Source organism: Labeo rohita, chromosome 10, assembly GCF_022985175.1.
Source record: "Labeo rohita strain BAU-BD-2019 chromosome 10, IGBB_LRoh.1.0, whole genome shotgun sequence".
In the NCBI taxonomy this organism is placed as follows: Eukaryota; Metazoa; Chordata; class Actinopteri; order Cypriniformes; family Cyprinidae; genus Labeo; species Labeo rohita.
The window spans coordinates 10845560-10873301 of record NC_066878.1 but is presented as its reverse complement, the minus strand read 5'-3'; the positions used below and the strand labels follow the sequence as shown (position 1 = coordinate 10873301).

The following is a 27742-nucleotide window of genomic DNA, read 5'->3' as shown; positions in this document are numbered from 1 at the left end:
TTCAGGTAAAAAAAAAAAATTACAAAAATTAGAAAAACATGTTTTAAAAAGCCTTTTATTTTGAAGTAGCTTATAGCATATCACAATCGCAAAACACCATTGTCACTGCTTGATATTATTTCATGTCAACAACCCAATAATTTATTTTCTGACAGATAAATGAACACAGATTGAAGCATTTAGCATGGCCAAAACATTTTATTTGTTCTTATTTTCCTTTAGTAAACTTTAGTTATCATGAATAAAATATAAACAGCCCAAATCTCCAAAATAAAGAAAGAAAAGCCACATAAAGTTTTATTAAAAACCTCACAACCTCAGAAAAAACAGTGAGCATAAATTAGATATTCAGTCTGTTTTTCCATTATCATCGCTGTTTGCTTTTCAAAACATAAACACTGAAATTTAAAAAAGGATGTCAAGTATGCTTGTTTTCGTCTTGGTTTCCTATTACGTACTGGTTAGCTGAAAGAGGAACAAGGTGGAAGCATAATAAAGAAGTAAATAGATGTAGTGTTTAGAAAAGCAAAAAAATAAAGGCACTCATGGGCTGCCTAATGTATCGCCCATGAAAAAAAAAAAACACTTATATATGTATACAGTATAAAAATCTCTCAGACATCTCTCAGACGTAACATGCTTAACATGTACAAAGTAAATTAGGATACAGGAGAAGTGTTAGTTACATAACAGAGGACGTAGCAATCATGCATTGTATGGATCATGTAAATATGTAGATTTCTGAAAGCAAAGATGGGAGACTTTTGATGTGACTTTTGAACATACGGTACCTTAATCTAACATAACGTTTTTATAATATGTATCTCCCTGCTATGAGAGGGACAGTACAATCATGATATTATGGGCACTTCATATTTTGGTTACTTGTTACATGATAAGGCATAAAATTGGCATTAGCTATTGCATTATTGCACTGTTTTTCTTTTTTTAAAAACAAATCTCAGGCAAATTAGGCCTACTGGACTTATCAGGGACAATCTAAAGAAAACACACAGTGAACGATAACGGCATGATGCTTTAAATACTAACAGCGGTTGTTGCATACACATTTGCAAATTTTTGTATTTTAAGGTGATGAAATGATCTGTGACGCTTTTAACAGAATGAAATGAAGCGACTGAGCAAGAACAATGCGTGAAATGTGGGAGTGGTTAGTTGAAAACTGACTTTGCTGTACATTCACTGCCACCACCACTTCCTGTTTAATGGTTATCGAAAAGAGTTTTTAAGAGAAGTGTTGTTCTGTAAACACTCCAGAGAACACGACTGAAAGGACTGATGAACCTATATATGCACAAACACAAATGATTGCATATAAGAATATAGGCGTGGCTTTTAAAAATGTTCAACAGCGCTTCCACAAAGCGTTTTTTTCTTTAGCAGAGGGCTACAGTGGCATAGAGCACTTTGGTGACAGTGGTGAATTTTAAGGCAATACTGTGAACTCAGTGTTTGCGGGGGTCGTCCAGAAGGGCTGTTTCATTTGTCTTGCATTTTCTCTAGGATGGGCACGATCATGTCGAATTTGGGCCTTTTGGCAGGATCCTCGTTCATGCAGATTTTCATTAGCTTGCAGATGTGGGGTGAAATGCCTGGTGGGATGGTGGGTCGCAGTCCCTCTAGTGCCACCTAGTGAAGAGAGAAGGGATAACCAGGGTTAGAAATGATTTTTTATGAGAAAGGAATGAGTTTCTTCATCGACATCAACAGATTTGGAGAAATCCTCTGCAGTGAATGGGTGCCGTCAGAATGAGAGTTGAAACAGCATCACAATCTACAAATAATCCACATGAATCCAGTCCAGAATAATGTTTTAAACATACACTACCAGTCAAACGTTTTTGAACAGTAAGATTTTTAATGTTTTTTGAAGAAGTTTCTTCTGCTCCTCAAGCCTGTATTTATTTGATTCAAAGTGCAGCAAGAACAGTAACATTTGGAAATACTGTGACTATTTTCTCTTTGAATATATTTTAAAATATAATTTACTCCTGTGATTTCAAAGCTGAATTTTTAGCATCATTACTCCAGTCACATGATCCTCCAGAAATCATTCTAATTTTCTGATTCGCAGCTCAAAAACATTTTTTATTATTATTATGTTGAAAACAGCTGAGTAGAATTTTTCTTTGATGAATAGAAAGTTCAGAATAACAGCATTTATCTAAAATAGAAATCTTTTGTAACATTATAAATGTCTTCATCATCACTTTTGATCAATTTAAAGCATCCTTGCTAAATAAAAGTACTAATTTCCATAATTTCCCCTTTAAAAAAAAAATGTACTCAACTGTTTTAAATACTGTTAATAATAGTAATAATAATAAAATGTTTCTTCAAATCAGCATATTAAAATGATTTCTGAAGGATCATGTGACACTGAAGACTGGAGTAATGGTGCTGAAAATTTTGCTTTGATCACAGGAATAAATGACATTTTAAAATATATGCAAATAGAAAGCAGTTGCTTTAAATAGTAAAAATATTTCACAATATTACTGCTTCTGCTGTATTTTGGATCAAATAAATGCAGACTTTTAAAAAAAAAAACATTAAAAATCTCACTGTTCAAAAACTTTTGACTGCTAGTGTATTTCTCTCCTGATCCAGACAAGACAATGTCTTAATGATGGTTTTGTTTCTTACAAACATGCAGTTTTTACTTCACGTTAACTGATGGACTTTAGTGGTGTGGGTTATGTCTGTATTATTGTGATGTTTTTTCAGCTGTTTGGACTCTCATTCTGACGGCACCCATTCACTGTAGAGGATCCATTGGTGAGCAAGTGATGCAATGCTAAATTTCTCCACGTATGTTCCAGTGAAGAAACAAATTCATCTACATCTTGTATGGCCTGAGGGTTAATACATTTTCAGCACATTTTAATTTTGGGTGAACTATTCCTTTAGAGGTCAGAGTTTGACCCCTAAAAGTGATTCCCTGGTGCATTTTTAACCTTTGTCAAATATTGATTAGTAATAATCAATAATAATGATTAGTAATGTTGGTTAATGGAATTCATTATGTGCACAGAATGTTCCCCATGACTGAAGTGTTCAATGTGCTAATTGCAAGTTCATGGAGTTCAGCGCTTTTGCAAGAAGTCATATTAATTTTATCTTAACTAAAATTAAAAGCAGAGCCATTTTTTCTACCATATCTTGCATTTTGGTGGCATTTTTGCCCCAAGCATCTCTTAATTTCTGACCCTGGGGCTAAGGTCTTTGTGGTTTGGCTCTTGCTTTCCAAACTCATAGATTCATCTCACCTTCATGCCGATCTCCATGTTTGAGAGGTCAGCGAATGGCACCTCTCTGGTGACGAGCTCCCAGAGCAAAACGGCGAAACTCCACATGTCCGCAGAGCGCCGGTTAATCTCCTCTGGCTTCTTCTGCAGGGCTGAGAAGAGATGTGAAGCAAGATGTTAGGATGTTTGTGAATCAAAATTTCCTGTTTAAAGGAGAAGAACAAAAAAATTCCTGATAGTTTGCTCACTCCCATGTCATCCAAGATGTTCATGTCTTTCTTTCTTCAGTCAAAAAGAAATTAAGAAATTTTTGAGGAAAACATTCCAGGATTTTTCTCCATATAGTGGACTTCAATGGTGGCCAAACCTGTTGAAGGTCCAAATTGCAGTTTCAATGCAGCTTCAAAGGGCTCTACACAATCCCACATAAGGAATGTGGGATTCACATTCCTTATGTGAGTCTTATCTAGCAAGTCTTATCTAGCAATACAATTGGCCATTTACTTAAAAATACTTTTCAACCACAAATGCTCATTTTGCGCTAGCTCTGTGATGCATGTCCATCTTCAAGCATTGCATAATGTGTTTTTCGTTGGAAAAGTCACATGTTGTTAGTTCTTCGCATGTGTACTTCGGTTAAAAAAGGCAGGGTAGGGTGAAAACTCTTTGCACGTTCACTTTGTAAACACTGGGTCAGCACTTACACCGACATCATGCGTGCGTGAGGTCAAGCTGGTGCAAGATGAGCATTTGTGGTTAAAATTTCTATTTTTCGTAGAAAATTACAAAACGTTTTGCTAGATAGGACCCTTATTCCTCGGCTGGTATCGTGTAGAGCCATTTGAAGCTGCGCTGAAACTGCAGTTTGGATCTTCAACTAGTTGGCTACCATTGAAGTCCACTAAACAGAGAAAAATCCTGGAATGTTCTCCTCAAAAACCTTAATTTCTTTTCGTAAAAAGAAAGACATGAATATATTGAATGACATGGGGTTGAGTAAATAATGAGGAAATTTCCATTCTGGAGGTGAACTTCTCCTTTAACGTTCTGTCACATTTACCACTGTTCTGCACATTTCTATGGGTAACATCCAGTAAATTCAAAAGGAATCCACACGATCGGGAACTCTGCGTAAAAACGAAAGATTTTCCCATGCAGATTTTACAACAGGTTCAAGCTGGTCATGCAGATTAGAACAGAGAGCTGCTTGGTTTGAAAATATATGTGACTGCAAATATAACCAACCCTAGACAAATAAATGGATAAAGTAACATTTTCTTGTATAATCATTTAAAGAGTTAAGGAGGGGAACAATACCTTCAGGTGCCACCCATGCGGGAGAGTACATCCTGCCAGGACACTGGAAGGAAAACTTCACATCTGCCATGCTTATCCTGGCCGTCATGTCTTCATCAATCTGATGTCAGTGAATCAATGAGAATGGATTTGTTAGGATGTGTGAGGTTTTTTCTGCCTCAGACAGTTGATGTTTGATTGAGACTTGGCTTTACTTGACTATTGTGCTTTAAACTGACAATGATCTTTACATATTGTATTTTCAATGGACATTACAGACCACTGATAATTGTTACTCAGAAATTTACTAACAAAGAATGTACTTTCGCTCCATTACTCATGCGAAACTCTCAACTTGTGGCAGGATGCACAGAAACTTCACAGAGAACTGAGACTGTTTACAGCAGTTCCTGTTCACAGTGGTCTGCCTGCTGAGACTAAATTTATGGAGGGCAAGTTCCACTGAATCAGTTCCACATACCATGACAGCAAATAAACAAACAGTAAAAGTGTATTTTGCAATCACCAGTTGAACCCAAGTATCTAAATTCGTAGCTACATATCATAATGTTCTCTTGCTGAACAGGAACAGACACTCTGGAAAAACCCAAAGTTGTAGAAACAAGGAAACTTCTGCTTCAAGTTCCTTACCATGACACTTTTGCTGTTGAGATAATGCCGAGGGATCATGGGCTCCAGTGTGTGCAGGAAAGCCATTCCACACGCTATATCCAAAGCAAACTTTACTGCTTGTGTCTGATCCACAACAAAGTCTAGATGGACAAGAGAACGAGGAAGATACAGGAGAAGGATTGAGTGGGTTTAAACTTAAATTTATGAAAAAGAACTTTATGATGAGTCAGGAAAAAAAAACAAAAAAAAAACTTTTTTTCTGTCAAGTTCAGAATTTAAAGAGCAATTAAGCATATTTATAAATACACTACCAGTTAAAAGTTTTTGAACAGTAAGATTTTTTTAATGTTTCATGAAGAAGTCTCTTCTGCTCACCAAGCCTGCATTTATTTGATCCAAAGTACAGTAAAATGTTTAAAGATTTTTTTCGGTTTAAAATAACTGTTTTCCATTTGAATATATTTTAAGATGTACTTTATTCCTGTGATTTTAAAGCTAATTTTTTAGCATCATTACTCCAGTCACATGATCCTTCAGAAATCATTCTAATTTGCTGCTCAAAAAAAAAAAAAAAAAATATATATATATATTATTATTACATTGAAATTACATTGAGTAGATTTTTTTCAGGTTTCTTTGATAAATAGAAAGTTCAGAAGAACAGCATTTATCTGAAAGAAATCTTTTGTAACATTATAAATATCTTTATCATTACTTTAGATCAATTTAAAGCATCTGTACTAAATAAAAGTATTAATTTCTATAATTTCTTTCCCAACAACAACAACAAAGGCTCCAAGCTTCTGAATGGTATAGTGTATAATGTTACATAAGCTTTTTATTTCAGATAAATGCTGATCTTTGGATCTTTCTATTCATCAAAGAATTCTGAAAAAAAAAAATGTACTCAACTGTTTTAAATACTGATAATAATAATAATAATAATAATAATAATAAAATGTTTCTTGAACAGCAAATCAGCATATTAGAATGTTTTCTGAACAATCAAAACTGGAGTAATAATGCTGAAAATTAGCTTTTTAAAATAAATTAAAATAGAAAGCAGTTATTTTAAATAGTAAAAATATTTCAACATTTTACTGCACAGTTTTTAGTGTACTTTGGATCAAATTAATGCAGGCTTGATGTGCAGAAGAGATTTCTTAAAAAAAAACAAACAAACATTAAATATCTTACTGTTCAAAAACTTTTGACTGGTATTGTATATTAAACATTTAATAACATTCAAATGAAGTTGACAAACACCAAATGGTCTGTGAAAGACAGTAACGTGTGTGTTTTACTCACTGGTCCCCTCGTGAAGCACATTGTAAAGGGAGCCATAGGGCATCCAGTGTGTAATTATGATTGGATGAGGGGCAGGTGGAGCCTGACACGCCCCCAACACGGGCAACACGTTTGGGTGGGAGAAGATTCTACAACAAGATGGAGAGGGACACATGAACACACAGAAACAACAGACCACTACCACAATGGAGACATTTCATTTTTAATGATCGTTTAAAAAAAAAAACCAGTTGCAGAAGATTTTCAGTGAATGAATTCTAAATATACCCTATAAGTCATGGATTTTTTAATGGTGGTTTTATGTTCTTGTCAAAGTTTGAAAGCTTCAGCACGAGGCGAGTACATGAATACAGCATTCATTTTTGGTCCATTTGTCTCTTTAATCTGTATAATGTGGGCACATTTGACTGGCAGTTCATCACCTCAGTTTAGGATACTCCTCATTAAAGTCACGGCTCTTTCTTGTAGTCCAGTCCCGCACATTAAGCATCTTAACCACAATCTCTGTGCCCTGCCAGCGGCCTTGCCACAGCTGCCAGAGAGAAAACAGAAAGACATCAGTACTTCCATAAACGCTCTGAGACATGGATAGCTATTGTGGTTTGGTTTGGTAAATGAGCTAACCTCCCCGGAGTGGTTCTCGTTGATCTTGGCCAGCATGGAGAGCTGCTTATAATCTATGCCAGCATGTTTGTTTAGTGTGCCGTTACCTGCAGGCATCATAGGAAATAAAAACACACAGCAGCAATCAAACCTCGGTTATGGGTAGTCAATGTATTGACAATAAAATGCTTGTTCGCCAATGCATCTACGTGATGAATGTAAATGAGAATCAGATGTTCTGAGAGTGCTTACGTGGTCGCGTTCGAGTGGTTCCCTTCCAGAAAGTGTCCTTGAAAGGAACTTTGGTCAGGCTTTGTCCCTGTTTCTCTGCCAGCTCTGATTCATAAACGCAACAGAATTATTAGTGCTGATGGAACGTGTTATAACAGAAATTTTTGAGGCTTCACAATGCTAGCAAACAGCCCTTCAGGCAAATCTACTTATTAAAGAAGAGAGTTTACCTTTCAGATGTGCAGCAAGTGGTGGTTTGGCCTTGTCCAGTGGAGTTTCTCCATACTTGTTGCAGATGCTCACCTGAGCACCATTATTGATCAGATCCTTGAGAGAATATGAATGATAACATATTTGGTATGATTAAAATGACATTGTTATGTTTTGAATACCACTGAATGCCAATGTTTAAACATTTCCAAGGTAATTCTGCTTAAATGTTAAAGGAAGAAAGGCAATGTAGTGGTTGCCCTACATGTGTTTTACATTTATTATACACTACCAGTCAAAAGACTTTTTTGTCTTTTAAAGAAGTCTCTTCTGCTCACCAGGCCGGCATTTATTTGATCCAAAATACAGCAAAAGCAGAAATATTTTTACTATTTAAAATAACTATCTTCTATTTAAATACATTTTAAAAGGTAATTTATTCCTGTGATCAAAGCTGAACTTTCAGCATCATTACTCCAGTCTTCAGTGTCACATGATCCTTCAGAAATTATTCTAATATGCCGATTTGCTGTTCAAAAAACATTTATTATTATAAATATTTAAAACAGTTGAGTACATTTTTTCTGGATTTTTTGATGAATAGAATGATCCAAATATCAGAATTTATCTGAAATAAAAAGCTTTTGTAACATTATACACTACCAAGAAATTATAGAATTAATACTATTATTTAGCAAGAATGCTTTAATTTGTTTAAAGACATTTCTAATGTTACAAAAGATTTCTATTTCAGATAAATGCTGTTCTTCTGGACCTTCTGTTTGTCCAAGAAACCTGTTTTCAACATAATAATAATAATAATAATAATAATAATAATAATGTTTTTTGAGCAGCAAATCAGAATATTAAAATGATTTCTAAAATAGATTATAAATAGATTACATTTCAAAAATATATATTAAAACAATTATTTTAAATTGTAAAAATATTTGCATTAATTTGATCCAAAGTACAGTAAAAACAGTACAGTAAAATATTGAAATATTTTTACTATTTAAAGTAACTGCTTTCTATTTTAATATATTTAAAATTTACTTTATTTCTGTGATTTCAAAGCTAAATTTTCAGCATCATTACTCCAATTTTAAATGTCATATGATGCTTCAGAAATCATTCTAATATGCTGATTTGCTGTTCAAGAAACATTTATTATTATTTTATTATCAGTATTTAAAACAGGATTCTTTGATAATTAGAAAGATCCAAAGATCAGCATTTATGTGAAATAAAAAGCTTTTGTAACATTATACACTACCATTCAGAAGCATGGAGTCATATATATATATATATATATATATATATATATATATATATATATATATATATATTTTTTTTTTTTTTTTTTTTTTGGGGGAAAGAAATTATAAAAAATTAATACTTTTATTTAGCAGGAATGGTTTAAATTGATCAAAAGTGATGATAAAGACATTTATAATGTTACAAAAGATTTCTATTTCAGATAAATGCTGTTCTTCTGAACTTTCTATTCATCAAAAAAAACTGAAAAAAAAAAAAAAAATCTACTCAGCCGTTTTCAACGCAATAATATATATATATATATATATATATATTTTGGCAGCAAATCAGAATATTAGAATGATTTCTGAAGGATCATGTGACTGGAGTAATGATGCTAAAAACAGCTTTAAAAATCACAGGAATAAATTACGTTTTAAAATATATTCAAATAGAAAACAGTTATTTTAAATACAAAACAATACTTCAACATTTTACTGTTTTTGCTGTATTTTGGATCAAATAAATACAGTCTTGGTGAGCAGAAGAGACTTATTTAAAAAAAAAAAAAAAAAAAAAACTTGCTGTTCAAAAACGTTTGACTGGTACTGTAAACTATTTTACTAATTTTTTTTTTTACACTTTGTGTTTTGAATTTGTTTTTCATTTTTATTTTAATATTTTACATTATATTTTTTATTTTTCAGTTTTATATTTCCAGATTCAGTTTTTCAGTTTTATATTGCAATTTAAGTTTTGGTAAATTTGTTTTTTTAAATTGAATAGTTTCCATATATTTCCATATATTTCCATATATTAGTACATCAACGCAAACTAATTTTAGTTTAATTTTTTAATCTAATATCTTTATTTTATTATATGTAACTCTGGATCACAAAACCAGTCATAATGATCCATCTATAAATAATGGTCAATATATAAAATTTATGAATAAATAAGCTTCCCATTGATGTATGGTTTGTTAGTGTAGGACAATATTTAGCCAAGATACAACTATTTCAAAATCTGAGGGTGCAAAAAAAAAAATTTAATAAATCACCTTTAAAAGTTGTCCAAATTAAGTTCTTAGCAATGCATATTACTAATAAAACATTAGGTTTTAATATATTTACAGTAGGAATTTTACAAAATATCTTCACGGAACATGATCTTTATTTAACTTCCTAATGATTTTTGGCATAAAAGAAAAATCTATAATTTTGACCCATACAATGTATTTTTGGCTATTGCTACAAATATACCCCAGCGACTTAAGACTGGTTGTGTAGTCCAGGGTCACATATGTTATTTTAGCTTCATTTCAATTAACAAAAGCAATTGTAACAGTTTTAATGTTAGTTAATGATAACAACTCTGTTACTGATGCAATAAAAATGAACTGGAACTATACTAAACTATACGTACTAAAGCTTCATGTGAGGAACAGACTAAAATTCAATCTTTTGTTAATTGTAAAGACGTCTGACAAAACATCTTTGCTGCACAGAAGAAAATCAATTTATGTATTTTCCCCGCACAACACAATACTACTACTAGTACATATTCAGAAGACTTCAGAAAAATATAGTGCACGAGAACCATGTAAACAACTTTTATGATAATGCTATGGTGATTGAAAGCACTAGTCCCTATTCATTATAACTGCATGGAAACCAGCAAACTCATTCTTCCCAGCAGAGGGCGCTTCAAACTAACCTCTGCCACCAGGTCGTGGGCCCAGAAGCATGCGTAATGGAGAGGGGTGTTGCCGTGCTCGTTTGCCGCATTGGTATCTGCTTTACACTGGATCAGCTAGACAACACAAACCACAACATGATTTAGTATCCAAACACCAAACATGAAAACATCTATTAAAAATGTTTTATAGAACTAAAAGGTATAAAATAGACTCTGTCAGTTGTTTATTCCTTATTGAGTGTTGAAAGTTTGCGTCTGTGAGTATTTATAACTGCTGTTTGCAGCTGTGTGTTTGTTTACACCTTTCCGTGACCGTTGTGGTCACTGTGGTTGTTCAAGTGCAGGTGTGTGTGTTTCTCTTAGCGTTTATCCGCTACGATCTGTTCGCACCTTGGCCAGAATTTCACGGTGCCCGTGGCTCGCCGCCAGGTGCAGGGGTGTGTCGTCACCGCGGTTCATTACATTGATGCGCGCCCCTCTCATGATGAGCATATCCACGACACCTGAACGGCCTTCACGGCACGCCCAATGCAACGGACTAAACCCGTGATCATCCCTGTAAAAAACAAAAAAACACAGCTTAGCATATTTAGAGTCAGCAGCTTATCATAATTACCACATGAATACTTACTAAAAAGTCACACTATAAAAAAATACAGGCGTAAATGCAGGATTTCTGCAATTTTTATGCATTCATGCATTTACTATACATTTAAAATATACTTTTTTTTTTTTAGGTGGACTGTATTTAAAATTTCATATGCAATTCAAATGCATTAATCCTAAAATTAGGTCTTAATATTTTTTTTAGTGCATATATGTTTGGAAAATTTTTTTTTTTTTTTTGGGTGGAGTGTCACTTTAAATCAAGGCACATTTTTTGACAGTGGTTTGACAGCGGTAAACTGTCTCCAGTCAGGCCAGTGATCCCGCTCTCAGCTGTCTGTCTCCAGCCAGTTAAATATAAACAGCCGTTAACTGGCCCTTTCCTCTAGATTATGTATACCCCCCCAACCCCCTGTTTGAGATCAAGATCCGTTCTCAGGCCTTCCTATTTCCTTTTCAAAACAGTAAAACACTTACAGTACTTCAAGTCGTCGGTGACAATAAAGTTACAATAACAACACTGTGATCAGATCAGAGCCTGTGCATTAGCACTGCTACCGAGAGCACATGTGAATGAACCACATGGTGGTTTTACTATTAAACCACTGAACGCAACTGCTGAGAGTGCGTTATAAATAAACGAAGGTAATGTCTGCAGCTGGTGCTCGTACTCATCCCCACAATAATTCATTGTAAGCCTTTTGTCTTCAATAATGAAGTGTTTTGTTGAAGGGCTGGGTGTGTGCAGTAGAGTAGGAAGTCTCTGGGTAAATAATCAGGCCAGTAGTGTGGCTAAACTTAGGGTAGCTGCTGAAGCTACTCACAAGGTCCTGCCGGAACAGACCAGACCACACACACTGTCACACACATACACACACTATCACACACATGCACACACACACCCACACGGAGTCAAATGGTGGCTTGGTCATAACCAAAAGGGTTGAAGACAAAAACGACAAACAAAATATTAAGACAAACAAACAGGAAGCCCACCCCTAATGAAACTTCACAGTGAGTCCTGAGCTTCCCAATGGGAATTCTGGAATGTTCTTCATTTTAGGCCAAGCTGCACATTTCAAAGAAGGGGGGGTGAAAGGATGCAAGCAAGCAAGGCAAGGAAAGTGACAAACAAAGCAAGAAAGAAAGCAGCAAAGAAAAAAAAAACTCAAAAGGAAGAAACTGGGAAAGACAGGAAGCTGGAAGAGGAAACAAACAGGGAAAAGGAAGAAAGTAGAAAAGGAGGAGTAGTAGGAAAAGGAAGCAGAAAAGGAAAATGGGAAAAGAAAGAAATATAGCAGAAAAAACATTTAGAAAGAAAGGAAGCGTGGAAAGACAAGAAGCTAGAAAGGAGGAGGAAATAGGAAAAAAGGAAGAAAGCGGGAAAAAAGGAAGGAAGTGGTGAAAAAGAAAGGAAGTGGGAAAACTGGAGAACAGGAAACAGAAAAGGAAAAACAGAGAAAGAAAGAAAGCTAGAGTAACAGGAAGAACCCTTGGAAAGACAGGAAGCTAGGAAGGAAGAGGAAATAAATAGGAAAAAAGGAAAAAAGTGGGAGAAAAGGAAGGAAGTGGGAAAGAAAGAATAGTGGGAAAATGGAGAAAAGGAAGCAGAAAAGAAAAAATGGGGAAGAAAGAAACCTAGACTCATAGGAAAAAACCTTCGAAGGACAGGAAGCTAGAAAGGAAGAGGAAATAAACAGGAACAAAAGGAAGTAAGTGGAAAAAAAGGAAAAATGGGGAAAGAAAGAAAGCTAGCAGGAAAAAAATTAAAGTGGAAAGAAAGAAAAGAAGGAAGAAGGAAAGAAGGAAGGAAAGAAAGAAAGAAAGAAAGGAAGGAAGGAAGGAAGGAAGGAAGGAAAGAAGGAAGGAAGGAAGGAAGGAAAAGACAGGAAGAAAGATGGAAAACAATCTGAAAAGGGAAAGGGAAAGAAAGAAACCAGGAAAGACAGGGAAAAAGTTGAAAGGAATAAAAGTTGGAACAGAGAAAAACAGGAAAAAAGGATGCATGCAGAAAAAAATTAAGAAAAAAACAAAAACAAACAAACAATATATAGTAAGGAAAAGGGAAAGAGATGAAGAAAGTTGCAAGGAAAAGAAGCTAAAAAGGAAAAGGAAAAATATGTAAAAAGAAAGAAAAGAAAAGAAAGAAAGAAAAGAAAGAAAGAAAGAAAGAAAGAAAGAAAGAAAGAGAAAGAAAGAAAGAATAGTATAAGGGAAAAAAAAGGAAGATAGGGAGAACATTAGAAGGGAAGTAAGCTAAAATGGAAAAATATGGGGAAATGAATGTTAGGTAGCAAGCAAAAGAAACCAGAAAAGATGGGAAGAAAGTTGAAAAGGAAGCTTTAAAAAAAAAAAAACAAACAAAGGAAGTAGGAAAGAAAGAAAGAAGGGATTGTGTAAAGGAAGAAACATGAGAAAAGTTCAAAAGAAAGGAAGCTAAAAAGCTAAAACATGGCAAAACAATAGAAATTAAGAAGAAAGCAAGCAAGGAAGTGGAGAAAAAAGAAAAAAGAAAGCAGGACAATGAAGAAAGGAGAACTATAAGAGAACTATCTGCGGAGACTCTTATCACATCACTCAGCTCTCCGTTACACAAATAAAGCAGCAGAGGGGCGGACTGCGGAAACCAGAGCGGGAAACACAGGAAATAATATTCCACGCTCTCTCTTCAACTGCTAGTGGCTCCCTCCCTTTGCATGTGTGAGTGTGAGTGCTCTGGACAATTCTTATCCAGTTAGTTTCTCTTGTCCTTGTAAGGACTTAAGGCACGCGCTGTCAACCAGCACGCGCGCACAGAGAGAAAGAAAGGAATGTTTACGCTAAGAGACTTACAAACGTACAAAGACAGACTATGCAAACATTGATACTGGAGTCAAACAGCTGAAAGATTACATCTGAGCCTGTGGTTATATGATCAAACAGCTGAAAAGCTCATTTATTAAGAGCGTCCTCTGTCCAAAATCCGTTCTGGGGTTGCATTCGACGATGTTTTGAAAGTACAACTCCACATCAGAGTTCAGGTTTCTACCTTTCAGCAACAATCTGGCTGAGTGAAAGCTCATACTGAATTAGATCATAAACCGCACATCAGTGAGGCGCCACGTTCTAAAACCGTATCTGAACTAACAAGCTAGTGAAGTGGGCCAGATTGACGTATGTGACAGGAAATGTAACTGAAAAAGGTCAAATAATATCGCTGAACATTCAAAACGTACCTTCTGATTTCAAACAGACATCAAAAAGGATATGCAACTGTTTGTATTTTTAGATGGTGTGGTTAAAAACAAGAAGTTACAATACAGGAAGTATATTCAGTAGTAGATCGCTCACTCTAAACACTATAAATGCTGATTGGCCTGAGCTTCGGTAGCTTCAGTGTGTCTGTTTTAAAGCCACAGAGACAAACACAGCTGTAACCTAGCATTTAGTTTGCTTCGGTCTTCTGTTTTTCTACTATCATTAGCCGCTCTGAGTCTTGTCCAGACATCAAGAATGAAAAACAGCCACAAAATGTGTCAGTTCCTCTTTGAGTCACAATTTGAGAGCAGACTGGCAGTCAACTTTAAATGGCATTCGCTACTGCAGAAGCACAGATGCAAAATTTGGGTGTTGACAAGGATATCCGATCTTCAAAACAAGTTGAAACACAGATGATGTAACACAAAGTATTATACATTGCACACAAACAGCACACAATAAAAAGTTAACTTGCAAGAGTACAGAATTGCACACATTGCCCTACTGCAGCCCTACTGCATACTAAAATGTATTAAAGAAGAAATTATACTTTAAAATGTGGCATGCAGTTGCTTTAAACAATGGTATAAAGCTATTCAAAACATCATTCAATGTAAATTGTGATAATGGGGTAAATAATAATCGCAATTACAATTTCAAGGGAATAATCGACAATTATGATTTTTGTCATAATCGTGCAGCCTGAGTATGCAGTAACTTCGGTCATATAAAACAATTTCCCAACAACAAAACTTGTGGCCAGTGAAAATGCTGAGTGGCTGCTAGTAATTTTGGAAAACTGTTAGCCACAGTGGCTGGTGAGCAGAAAGTTCATGTGAAGCCCTGTGTGTTACTGATAAATGTTCATCTAATACTGATAAAATCATTCATCTAAATGTAATAACTTACTTCTCTTTTGAAATAACCTTCCTGTTCCACTGAACAAGATGTATGATGTTTGTATTTTAATTTAACATTAGTATTATTAACTTAAAGTTAATTAATGAATGTTTTTAAATGTCAAAATCTCAATAAATGTCAAAAAAAAAAAAACATTACTGTGTGAATTTGTCAAGGTGGATAGTTCTGCATCTTCTAAAGACTATGGTTTTATTATCATAATAGTGCTGTCTTTGTTAGTGGTGAGGAAATGTCAGTTTGCCAAAACAAATGGCTTTTTGGATGCTGCTTATCATTACTATCTCTTCAGGAACAAGAAGGTCATTTCGGTGGTAAAGATTTTTACATTTTAAAGGGACAGTTCACCTAAATTCTGTCATTAATTACTCACCCTCATGTCGCTCCAAACCCGTAAGACCTTTGTTCATCTTCAGAACACAAATTAAGATATTTTCGATGAAATCCAAAAGCTTTCTGACCCTGCTTAGACAGCAATGCAACTGAAATGTTCAACGCCTAGAGAGGTAGTAAGGACATTGTTAAAATGTGTCATCAGTGGTTCGACTGTAATTTTATGCACAAGCTACGAGCAGCAGAGACTGATACAGAACAGAAGAAACTGTTGAATGAAGCTATTTTTGTTTACTTAGAACAAAAATGTATTCTCGAAGATTAAACCACTGATGTCACAATGGATTATTTAATCAATGTCCTTACTACCTTTCTGGGCCTTGAACGTGGTAGTTGCTGTCTATGCAAGGTCAGAAAGCTCTCGGATTTCATCAAAAATATCTTAATTTGTGCTACGAAGATGAATAAAGGTCTCATGAGTTTGAAACAACATGAGGGTGAGTAATTAATGAAAGAATTTTCATTTTTGGGTAAACTATCCTTTCAATTAAACATTGCACAAAAAAAAAAATCATACAAAATTGTAACAAACATGCACTAAAAAGATAGTTACGATGTTATTTTAAACCTGTATGAATTTCTTTAAACACAAAAATATAGAAGAGATATTTGGAAGGATGTTAGTAACCAAACAGTTGCTGGTAGCCCCTGATTCCATACTATTTTTCCCCTACTATGGATGGACATCAATGGCTACTTTTGTGCTCAACAGATGAAAGACATTTTTGAAACAACTTGAAGATCAGTAACTAATGACAGAATTTTCATTTTTGTGAACTATCCCTTTATAAACATAAACACGGTCTATTTTCTTCTCAATGTCAAAGCTTGAACAATTTCAAAATCAACCTTAAAGGAAATTCAGGCATAATGGCCAAATTTTCACAAATTTCCATACATGTTTAACATATACATCTAGATAGATATGAGATAGGACGAAGTCCAGTTTGCTGACTGGCATACTGTAATGTGAAGCATAAACAACGCCCATGTATGTCTGCTATTTCCTGTCTCCTCCCACAAACACGTAAGGTCGTGACATCTCAAGCCATGCTGAAAATCCTTATAGCCTTTCAGAAGAACTGAATCATACAGACACACTTCTCACCACCCATTTCAAAGCATCAAAACCATTTTATTAGGCAAACCGCAATAGGCAAAAGTGAAAGGCGAATCCCTTAGCTGGAGTTTTTCTATTTCTGGAAAAGGAAAACACTTTGAGACGGGTAAGTGGGGAGGCAGAGAGAGAGAGAAGTGACACAGAGGGAGGACTGGTATGGCTCAAGTCAGCATGCTTTGGTTGGTGAGCTCATCGTATGGAAACTATTCGTCCCAACCATTTCGTTTTAGCTCAGACCGTTCCCTCCTCCCCCTCTTCTGAGTCACAAATTACACATGGACTCAACTGGCCTGAAAAGGCAGATCAGTTCATCTGTTGTTTAGAATAGGGAATGCTAACATAAATAAAAATGAAGTGTATTGTCTTAATTTCTCCCCTCCCTTACTGGAGGTTTCTCTAGTAAGTCAAACATTTCCTCTGTCACATAATTTCAAAGTCACAACTACAGCCATGTGAAGAGCACAGGAAATGCCTAGATAGTGATCTACATCAGACACTTCAACGCTTCATCTAAACTAGCCGCTGCCTGCAATCTGCTGATTCGGTGCTGAATCGGCACCGCCGAACCATTCGTCTCTGACCCGTTCCTTTCAGGTTATAATTCTAGCGGCTGACAGCAAGAGAACAGATCCAGATCAGATTCCTTACAGGTTCTTGGAGATCTACCTGGACGTTTTCCTCTCTTTTATGCTTCCCAGCTGTTCTGGGATGTATTAGTGAAGGAAGGCAGGCCAAGGCTGTTTGTGAGAGGGAGCTTGGCAGAGGTGGAGGTATTTGAAGAGGGTGCACGGAACGACTCTGTGTATGCTTTACACCATATAGGGCTACAAATGGAATTCTGGTCTTCACCATTGTGGAATGTTTTTCGTTTAGTTTGTAAGACACAGATGGGATATTTCAGGTCTTAGCTCACCCAAAAATGAATATTCTGTTAATTACTCACCCTCACGTTGTTCCAAACCTGTAAGACCTTCGTAAGGACATCGATAAAATAGTCCATGTGACATCAGTGGCTCAACCATATTGTTATGAAGCTATGAGAATACTTTTTGTGCACAAAGAAACCAAAGGTACTGCCGTGTACTCATGTTGAAGATTAACACGTAAGAGAATGTTATTTTTGTTTTCTCTGCACACAAAAGGTATCTTATACTTCATCCGCTGGAACGCCACTTTCTCATGAACACGTCTACGACAATTAGCGGAAGCTAGAGATTATGGTTTATTAAGGTTATAATATGGATATTTTTCTTACACAAATGCATTGATTCACTTCAGAAGGCCTTAAGTCGTGTGGAGCACTGTTTATGATGGATGGATGCACTTGATTGGACTTCAAAGTCTCAACACCCATTCACTGCCATTATAAAGCTTGGATGAGCCAGGACATTGTTTAATATAGCTCCGACTGTATTCGTTTGGCAGAACAAAGTAATACACATCTGGGATGGCTTGGGGGTGGGTAAATCATGGGGTAATTTTCATTTTTGGGTGAACTATGCCTTTAAACAAGCACGCAGAGCACCAAAATGGCAGCATGTTTTGACACACTGTTTTTTCTGGTATCAAAAATGTAAACTAGTAATTAAAGCAATAAACCCTGTGAAGCTGTGTTTTACAGTGAATTTATAACAGCTATGGCTTGTTACCAATTCACTGTAAACCACCGCTTCATGGGGCTTATTGCTTTTATAAAACGTTTTTTCCATATACGTAGTAAAAGCAAAGCAAACAAAGTTTAATGATATAAATAAAAACAGTATTCTTTCACCAAACAATGCAGTTCCTCAGAAACAGTTGTGGTTGCATCAAAGATATTTTGATGAAATCCGAGAGCTTTCTGATCCTGCATTGACAGCAAAGCAACTACCACATTCAAGGCCCAGAAAAGTAGTAAGGACATTGATAAAATAGTCCATGTGATATCAGTGGTATACCATAATGTTATGAAGCTATGAGAAAACTTTTTTTGCACAAAAAACGGTCCTGCCATGAATAAAAGATATTATTTTTGTTTTCTCTGCACACAAAAGGTATCTTATATATTGGCTCTTTTAACTAGGTCACCAATTCATCATCCGCTGGAACGCCACTTTCTCATGAACACCTCTACGACAGTTAGTGGAAGCTAGAGATTACGGTTTATTAAGGTTATAATATGCATAATTTTCTCACACAAAGGCATCGATTCACTTCAGAAGGCCTTACGCCATGTAGAGCCCTGTTTATGATGGATGGATGCACTTTATTGGACTTCAAAATTTCAACACCCATTCACTGCCATTATAAAGCTCGGAAGAGCAATGACATTTTTTAATATAACCCAAATTGTATTTGTTTGGAAGAACAAAGTAATATACACCTGGGATGGCTTGAGGGTAAGTAAATCATGGGGTAATTTTCATCTTTGGGTGAACTATCCTTTTAAACATGCACTTAGAACACCAATATGGCAGCATGTTTTGTATGGGTGAAACACCTTCACTTTTTCCGGTATCAAAAATGTAAACTAGTAATCCGCTTCCCATCGTGCCTAACAACGGTCCTTAGCTGTTATAAATTCACTGTAAACCACGGCTTCTTGGGGCTTATTGCTTTTATAAAATGGTTATTCCATATACATAGTAAGGTTTCACAAATAAAAACAGAGCAAATAAAGTGTAATGATATTAATAAAAACAGTATTCTTCCAAACAATGTAGTTCCTCAGAAACAGTTGTAGTTGCAACAAAGTGGTTGCCAAGCAACACACAAAAGTAAACAAAGGTGTATGTTTGTAGAGTAATTTACAACAGCTTTGAATGCAGCTCAACCAATCAGAATCAAGTACCGGAACTATCTGTTTTATAAAGTAGAATTATACAAGAATAATAATCGAATACTGAATCTCTTTAATGCCTCAAAAGCTGTGTATGCCACGACAAGCCAAATATCTGAATGAAATCCACAACACAAACAAAGTGATAAAATCTACCCTCACTGGCTTTCAGAGTCACCGCTCCACTGCGCCCAGGGATTTGAAGACTGATAAAAGTGAGGGTTGAACTAAGGGACAAGACCAGACAGAAGATCCTTGCAAACAGGACAATTTCTTCACAATACATTTTGAATTTCCCAATGGCTGAAGTGGGCGTGGACACCAAAGAATCCACTCCCTACTGACAGCATCCAAGTTCATCTTTGAATGAAAAAACAAGCTAACTGCTAAACCAAAACTGTACAAAACCACAAATAAGAGGTCTCTACAACCACACGGCAAACTACCAAATAACGGCTCATATTATGACTCAAAAGAAGCACTCACCCCTGATTTAGGTCGTTCTCTGTGTTGTCCAACCAGAGGCGGACGGCTACCGCGTTGCCTTCACGGCACTGAGTGAAGATGTCATCCATCTCTGCACCCTCTCTCCGCTCACGCTACCGGAATCCTTCGTCCCCTACCAGGAGTGTCCTGGGAGAGGCGTCTAATGCTGCTGTACCCTAAAGACGACTGCTGAGGGTCTGACAGGACATCCAGTCACGTGAAGGGTGCGATGGGACAGTCTCTTCACAGCCTCAGGGCAAGTGTCTGGTGTCTGTGTTGCACTGCAGAGAAACAAGAAGGAAGCTGAGATGAGCTGTCTTGAATACAGCTTGCACAAAACACAGTCACAGTTCAAGTCACTAGGAAACAATGACTAAAACTCAAATAAAAAGAACACAGTTTACCAGAAATGTTTAATGCCATGATTCTATTTCTATTTAAATAAATAAAACAATATGTTACAAAAATATAATAAATTATTTAATAAATAACTATATAAATAAATAAATAATAAATAAAACTAATTCCAAATATAGCGGCAAGCAGCGACTACCAGGGTTCAAGCGCTTTAAGGCATTTAGGCACATATGAAAAAAGATATTACATATTATTTATCAAGCCTTTAACCACCTAAAACAATGATTTTAAAAAAAGCATTTTTGGCAAATCCAGGGCATTTACAGTTGAAATATAATGATGAGAGTCCAAAGAACTGCACTGCATTTTTTTTTCCAGATTGAGGATATAGGACTAGTTTGCAAAAGTACATTTTTTACATTTTCTCAATCATTTAACAAACGCTTTGATTGACAGCAGGCAAAGCTGTACAGGATGAGGAGGTCTATCGCATGATGTCTATCGAGTGATATCGCCCCTCCCATTAACCAGTTTCTTTCAAATTTATCACAGTCCTTTAGGCCCACCTAATTTTGTTCCGATCAACCTCCGTTAACCTGGTCTAATAAGTGCTCAAATTTCATCGGCGTGTGGCGGCCATGTTTTTAGAGATACACAAATGTCCTTATAGCCACTTGCAGCACTTTGGACCAAGACCGTGAGTTCCAATTTTCATGTCTATAGGACAAATGATAGCGTAGTTATGGCCATTTTTATGTTTTTGTCCCTCTTATAGCACCATCACGACTTTTTTCACTTGACCTCAGATTAAGCTCTTACATACACGTTACGACTTTGACAAAGGTATTTCATTCATTTCAAAAGTTATAGCTGTTATAGTAAACGTTTTGAATGTTTTGCCATGTTTTGACGGTGAGTCAAAATTTTTACATTTTTTGATAATTATTGATATTCGCTCTCCAGAGAATCTTCCTGTATTGGTTTGGTTCCTACTGGATGGAAAACCAGACTAGTTTGCAAAAGTAGGTTTTTTAAACAATGCAAAATAACCGAAAATTTCACCAGGGTGATGGATGAATCTGAGGCATGTGTTTTGTCTGTCGTGAGCCAAGTATTTCAATGACATAACACACTTGAGCCTGCCACAAACAGTTAAAGGAGAAGTCCACTTCCAGAACAACAATTTACAAATAATTTACTCACCCCATTGTCATCCAAGATGTTCATGTCTTTCTGTCTTCAGTCACAAAGAAATTATGGTTTTTGAGGAAAACATTTCAGCATTTTTCTTCATATTATGGACTTCAATTGTGCCCCCAATTTTGAACTTCCAAAAAGTAGTTTAAATGCAGCTTCAAAGGGCTCTAAACAATCCCAGTTGAGGAAGAAGGGTCTTATTTAGCAAAACGATCTGTAATTTTTTTTTTCAAAAAATAAAAATTTGTATACTTTAAACACAAAAGCTCGTGTAGCACGGGCTCTAGAATGCGCGTCCACGGGTCGTTAATTTTGAATGAATCTTTAATGTGATTCACGAAGAACGAGTCGTCTCAGGGAGTGACCTGTTCAGTCGCGCATGTGCAACATCATATTAGGTTCTGTACTGGAATTAGTTCACCTGTTTCGAGTCTTCGAGTTTTTCAATTCGTTCGTTCATCTTATGGGGCTGTCACGTAATGCTGATTTTGCTAAAATTAACGAAATGACTTGAAAAAAAAAAGATTTGTTCATTTTGCTGAATGAGACTCAAAGGTCCAAGTTGGAGAAATGATCCGAACATCCCATCACTACTACGAATAACGTCTAAGTTCATCGTCTGTGTACTCCAGGTAGAGTATGGCAAAAAACTCCATCTTATTTTCTCCTACAACTTCAGAATCGTCCAACACATTTGTAAACAGCGTTTGACTTACTTGCACTTTCTTAGTCTTTGCGCTTTCCCTTTGTAAACACTGGGTCTGTAGTTCCGCCTACATTCGGCGTGACCTTTCGACATCATTCAATACGTAGCGTCGTGAACGCGCATACCAGAACCTGTGCTACACGAGCTTTTGTGCTTTTTATTTTCGGAAAAAAAAATGACCGATTGTTTCACTAGAGAAGACCCTTCTTCCTCAGCTGGGATCATTTAGAGCCCTTCGAAGCTGCATTTAAACTACATTTTGGAAGTTCAAAATTGGGGGCACAATTGAAGTCCATTATAAAAAGAAAAATCCTGAAATGTTTTCCTCAAAAACCATAATTTCTTTACGACTGAAGACAGAAAGACATGAACATCTTGGGTGACAAGAGGAGGGGTAAATTATTTGTAAATTGTTGTTCTGGAAGTGGACTTCTCCTTTAAGGAGTTACGAGCGATTGTGTACTTTTGATCGCTGATAACTGGGGCGAGCCTTGGTCATTTTGTTGGTGGTGTGAGTCCCACCATCTCTCCAAGTTTCAAGTCTCTACGACTTACGGTTTGGTCTGCACGATCACATTTATGTGGAGAATGTTGATCCTCGGACACTCTAACAGGGTTTCAGTGCTACCTGCTTGAAACCCTATAAAACCAACATGCAAATTATATTTGTGAATAATTAATTGAAATAATGATAGCAATAACTTCTTATGTTTCTTTTAGAAAGTACTGATTAAAATGTGTATACTAGGGATGTCACAATACTCAATATAATATTGAACCATTCGGTACGACATCCACGGTTAAATACACACTTGTGAATTGCGGTTTTTCGGTTTTGCATTTAAATAATTTTCCTTGTTTTATTCCTCTCGAAATTTGCTGTGTGTGTGCCCGTGATTTCATGTGCGGAGATGAGAAAACGCTTCCCCGTTTATATTTGAAAAGCAACACTTACAGAGCATCTTCCCTTCTAATTAAATGCAATAAGCCTTTCTAAAGTTGTTGTCCAACAAAAGAGAACATTATAACTTATTTTTACTTCACAGCATCAGTCGAGTGTTTGAAATAACTTCCTTTTGTGATCTGATGTGGCTTCTTATCATATAATGAGGCAGATAAATATTCTATACTGCATGTTGATTAGCAATGGCTTACAAATATGCTTAATCATTATAAAAATACCCGAGATGGCTTGAAGAACACAGATAAACCATAGATTATAGCAGACGAGTGTTTATCCTTACATTTCATCATTCAAAATGTGTAACGTTATATCTTGTTTTTATTCAGTTACAGCAATAGCGATGCTTTTATCCACATTAGAGATTTCCTGGCTGGAACGTCATCAGTGTTATCTCTTTAATGCATACGTAGATTTTCTGCACGAGGGCGCCCTCTGGCATCCAGTATGAATGAAACCCAACCTATTTTGCTTAAAAATCGGAAAAGCAATACCTCTCTCGAAATAAATATTAAGCCATATAATAATCCACACTTTTTCCAGTGTACAGAGGGTTACAGGAATATTTTGATATTAATGAACCGAACCGAAAACCGTGGTTAAAAACTGAGGGACGTACTGAACTGTGGACTAACATGCCTAGTGTATACTCGCATGTATTCACAAACAAACATCACATGACATACTTAAAGTCATTAAATTAAATCAAGTTTTTCAAAACCGCATGAAACCAAATTAAATATCAAGAGGACATTCCAAAAACTGGGTAATGGACACTCTTAACTGTTTTAATGCGCCACAAAATAAATGATATACATATAGTGCACAAGCCGCAATGGTTTAGAATGACATGAGGGAGAATAAACGACGGAATTTTCATTTTCAGATGAGCTATTCCTTTAATTCTCCTCACAGGGTTAAGCAATAGCTTTGAATATTTGTTCATTAAACGCTGATGGGTGATGAATACCCATCTAATCATACAAGTCTTGGCCTGTTATAACACACGAATCACTCCCTTCTGAGTCCAAAACAACTTTCTGCCAACAGAATGTGTTTCTTTAATACTCTGACATCACTCCAACTCATACTTTACTTAAGAGGTCTTCGCAAAGACCTGTCGTACTCTTGAAAAACTACTCGTCTGTTTTATTAGAGAATTAAAGAAAGGCTATGGTATTAAAAACAAAATAGAAAGCATATCTTAAAAACACTTAAGAAGCTATTTCTTACGTGAACTGTTATGTGCTGTATATACAATTACGTTGGGATACAGGAGAGATTATATACAAAAACAACAGAGACAGCTGGAAAGGGAAACTAATGTGTTCACTTAGAGAAAATGACAAACAAATTAGATTAAAGAGACAAAAGCAGGCCAATATTGATTCAGTTAAATATACATTCCATCACAAAGACACTAACAGGTAAACATGATAGTTAATACTTTCATAGAAAGAGGAAAAAAATTAGAGACAGACAGATCTAATGTTATATAAGATGATAGATAGATAGATAGATAGATAGATATGTGCTTAAATATACAGACAGACACGTATGTTCAGGTCAAGAGATTAGATAGATAGATAGATAGATAGATAGATAGATAGATAAGAAACACAAAGATATTTGCAGCAGACAGTTATATATACAGACAGACAGACAGACAGACAGTACGTGTGTTCTCTCAGTATGAGTGACATTAGCCGCGCAGCTAACAGACCCTCCAGGTCAAAGACTGACTAAAGACTCTTAACCATGGATAAGCCAAAGAAAAAAAACATACGGTCTGAATTATAATTTACTTAATCATTCACAATGAAATGATTTTTTGACTCCACACTTTATTTATGGCTATACAACAGTAACTTTGTAATGTTGTGAGCTAGTGCGCTAATGCTGCTAGCAGACATATACGCCCACAGTCATTGAACTACATAACCAACACACGCTTCATGCTTCCCTCACACTCAGTCGATCATAACACCCATCGTTACCTGTTTATACGGCCGCTTATAGCTGGAGTGGACCAACGGTGATGACTGGGACAGTCCGAACCGACACTCTTCCAGCGTCCACACCCTACTACAGCCCGAGTCTGTGATCTCCTCCCCGCCGACAGGCACATACTCATTCCCCGCAGATCACGCCACTGCAGCGCCCCCGGCTGGAAGGTGAAGAAAACAAACGCCTCAGGACACGATTTTCTCTAACTTCAGAATTGTGCCTGGGGTTATGAATATTTCATTATATATACATGAATTTAAAATCTGTCCAAACATAGTAAACATGGTCCTTTCCTTTCGTTGCTTTTATATCAGTATTAGAGGCAAGTAAAGGTCTGCTGCTCTACTACACAAATAAAATGCAAGTTACTACACTAATTAAAGTAAATAAATAACTAAATAAAATTCACAGACTACAAAACAAAATTAGGCAATTTATAGCAGAGACTCTATTTATTATAATATATAAAATGTCTACATATAATTAAATGTAAAACATTGGTTACCATGGTATATGTTATGAGTAGACAAAAAGAGGTACAATAAATGTATTTAATATATAAAATTAAGTCGGTTTTAAGCTGGTTGTGAGGTTGTTTGTAAAATACTTCATATTACAAGTTTGTTCAAATTATATATGAATTCAGTAAGAGAAAGAATATTATCATATGCATGATTTCTGTAACAAGTAATAATAAATAAAACGTTAATAGATGAAGTTATTTATATGTGCAAAAAATAATATATATTATTCATATGATACTTATGTGATAAAATAACATCTTAAACAGAAATATCTATATATATATATATATATATTTAAAAAAAACATTAAAAAGAACAAAAAATCTTTAGTGTGGACAGAAAATTATAGATAAATAAAAAGATGAAAATAAATACAATGAAAAAAAAACAAATTATTAGATAAAACAAATATAGTTAATTTGTAATTAAATTGATTTTTTATTGCTTTTTGTATTTATTTTTCTTTTTGTTTTACTTTTTATTTACTTATTCTTTAATTTATTTTTGTTTTTTAATTATTTATTCACTTATTTATTTACATGTATTTATTTACACATATTAAAAAATATATATTTATTTATTCCCACATGTATTTATTTACACATTTATTTATTAATTTATTTATTTTTACTTTCTTTTGTTTTCTTAATTAATTTTCTTTTTTTTTTTTTTACATATTTTAAATGCACAAAACACTTATCCTAAAAATACCAAATACAGATTTAATAAATAAAAACGTCAAAAAAAATCTTTACTTTTCAAGACACAGTTTTGATAAAACAAATTTAGTTCATTTGTAATTAAATTGAATCTATTTTTTATTACTTTTCTGTTACTCACGTATTACATTTTTGTATTTATTTTTATTCTTTTAAACTTTTATTTACTCATTTTCATTTATTTTTTCATATCTATTTTATTGCTTTACTTCTTCATTTTTACATGTATCCATTTACACATTTGTTTTTATATCTTTTTTTAATCCCACATGTATTTATTTCCAGATTTATTTATTTATTTTACTTTCTTTTTTTTAAAAAAATATTTTAAATACACAAAACACTTATCGTAAAAATACCAAACACAGATTAATAATAAAGAAGTCCAACATTTTTTCTTTAGTTTCCATGACGCATATTTATTAAAAGACACATGTTAGCCAGCAGTACATAGTTATTCACTGTTTTAGTAGAGGTATTTAAATATTTATGAAACCCATTCCATATTCAACAATCTTAAAAGGCTTCTGTGACTTTTGACTGTTAAGACTGAATATGCAACATAAAGAAAATCTCCTAGACATATGTTCTCAGCACATCGCCATCAAGATGGATTTTGGGGGCTCTGTCCTGCTCCTCCTTCAGACCGTGTTTCAAGACCTGATGTGGTCATTACACTGCTGGGCTTCAGATTGAGTTTTTCTACTGCACTCAAGACAGGACCTCCATCTACTTTAGGTACACTAGAAGATGTTGAGATCACTGGCGATGATGCTGCTAGTCCTTCTAAAGACTCATTTGTAAAGGTCTGTGTGTTGTTTGGTACTGTGGGCACATCTGACAATGATTGAGTTTGTCCAAAACCTGAGACATTTGTCGCTAATGATGTACTAATATCTGCTGGAGCTGAAGGTATCTGTGGGCTCTCAGGCATTGGTGTTGTGGTTGTGATGGCAGTAGATAGGTTTTCCAATGCTGGTGCACCTCCTTGTGCTGCAGCTTCAGCTTTAGCAACTTCTGCAGCCTTGCTCTCCATCTCTTGCATTCGCTTCTGCACCATTGCAGGCATCAGCTGCACATACGTGCCCATTAAACGGTGATTGGTCCTTATTAACTTCCCAGCACAACTGTCCGCACATCGCTCCTGGTAAAAAAAAAACACACAAACACAAGACAGAAAAGGGTGCA

At 35.3% G+C, this 27742-nt stretch overlaps 2 protein-coding genes across 3 annotated transcripts in view; both read right to left on the bottom strand.

Annotated features, from left to right (window-relative positions):
• Nucleotides 1–39: 39 nt before the first annotated feature.
• On the bottom strand, nucleotides 40–25460 carry ilk (integrin-linked kinase). Its single transcript, XM_051121369.1, has 13 exons — nucleotides 25302–25460; nucleotides 20084–20364; nucleotides 10896–11061; nucleotides 10524–10619; nucleotides 7571–7667; nucleotides 7362–7445; nucleotides 7131–7216; nucleotides 6929–7038; nucleotides 6507–6634; nucleotides 5217–5338; nucleotides 4587–4686; nucleotides 3291–3421; nucleotides 40–1650 (listed from the first exon to the last, which is right to left on the bottom strand). Exons 2-13 carry the CDS (start codon nucleotides 20170–20172, stop codon nucleotides 1501–1503), a joined length of 1359 nt encoding a protein of 452 aa, XP_050977326.1. The 5' UTR covers nucleotides 20173–20364; nucleotides 25302–25460; the 3' UTR covers nucleotides 40–1500.
• Nucleotides 25461–26941: 1481 nt separating this feature from the next.
• LOC127171489 (mitochondrial import inner membrane translocase subunit Tim10 B) overlaps nucleotides 26942–27742 on the bottom strand; it is a 10229-nt gene continuing 9428 nt past the window's right edge. For both annotated transcript variants that reach the window (XM_051120169.1, XM_051120170.1), the window contains one exon: nucleotides 26942–27698. In XM_051120169.1, the coding sequence (XP_050976126.1) occupies nucleotides 27159–27698 (540 nt within the window). In that variant the 3' untranslated portion in view covers nucleotides 26942–27158. The remainder of the gene's footprint in view (nucleotides 27699–27742) is intronic.

Excerpts from the sequence above, each read along its gene's own strand:
- ilk (XM_051121369.1), bottom strand. The coding sequence starts at position 20,172 with ATGGATGACATCTTCACTCAGTGCCGTGAAGGCAACGCGGTAGCCGTC. Across the intron at positions 7,039-7,130 it reads ACGAGAACCACTCCGGGGAG|CTGTGGCAAGGCCGCTGGCA; the intron begins GTTAGCTCATTT and ends TCTCTCTGGCAG. Across the intron at positions 3,422-4,586 it reads CGCATGGGTGGCACCTGAAG|CCCTGCAGAAGAAGCCAGAG; the intron begins GTATTGTTCCCC and ends ATCTCTTCTCAG.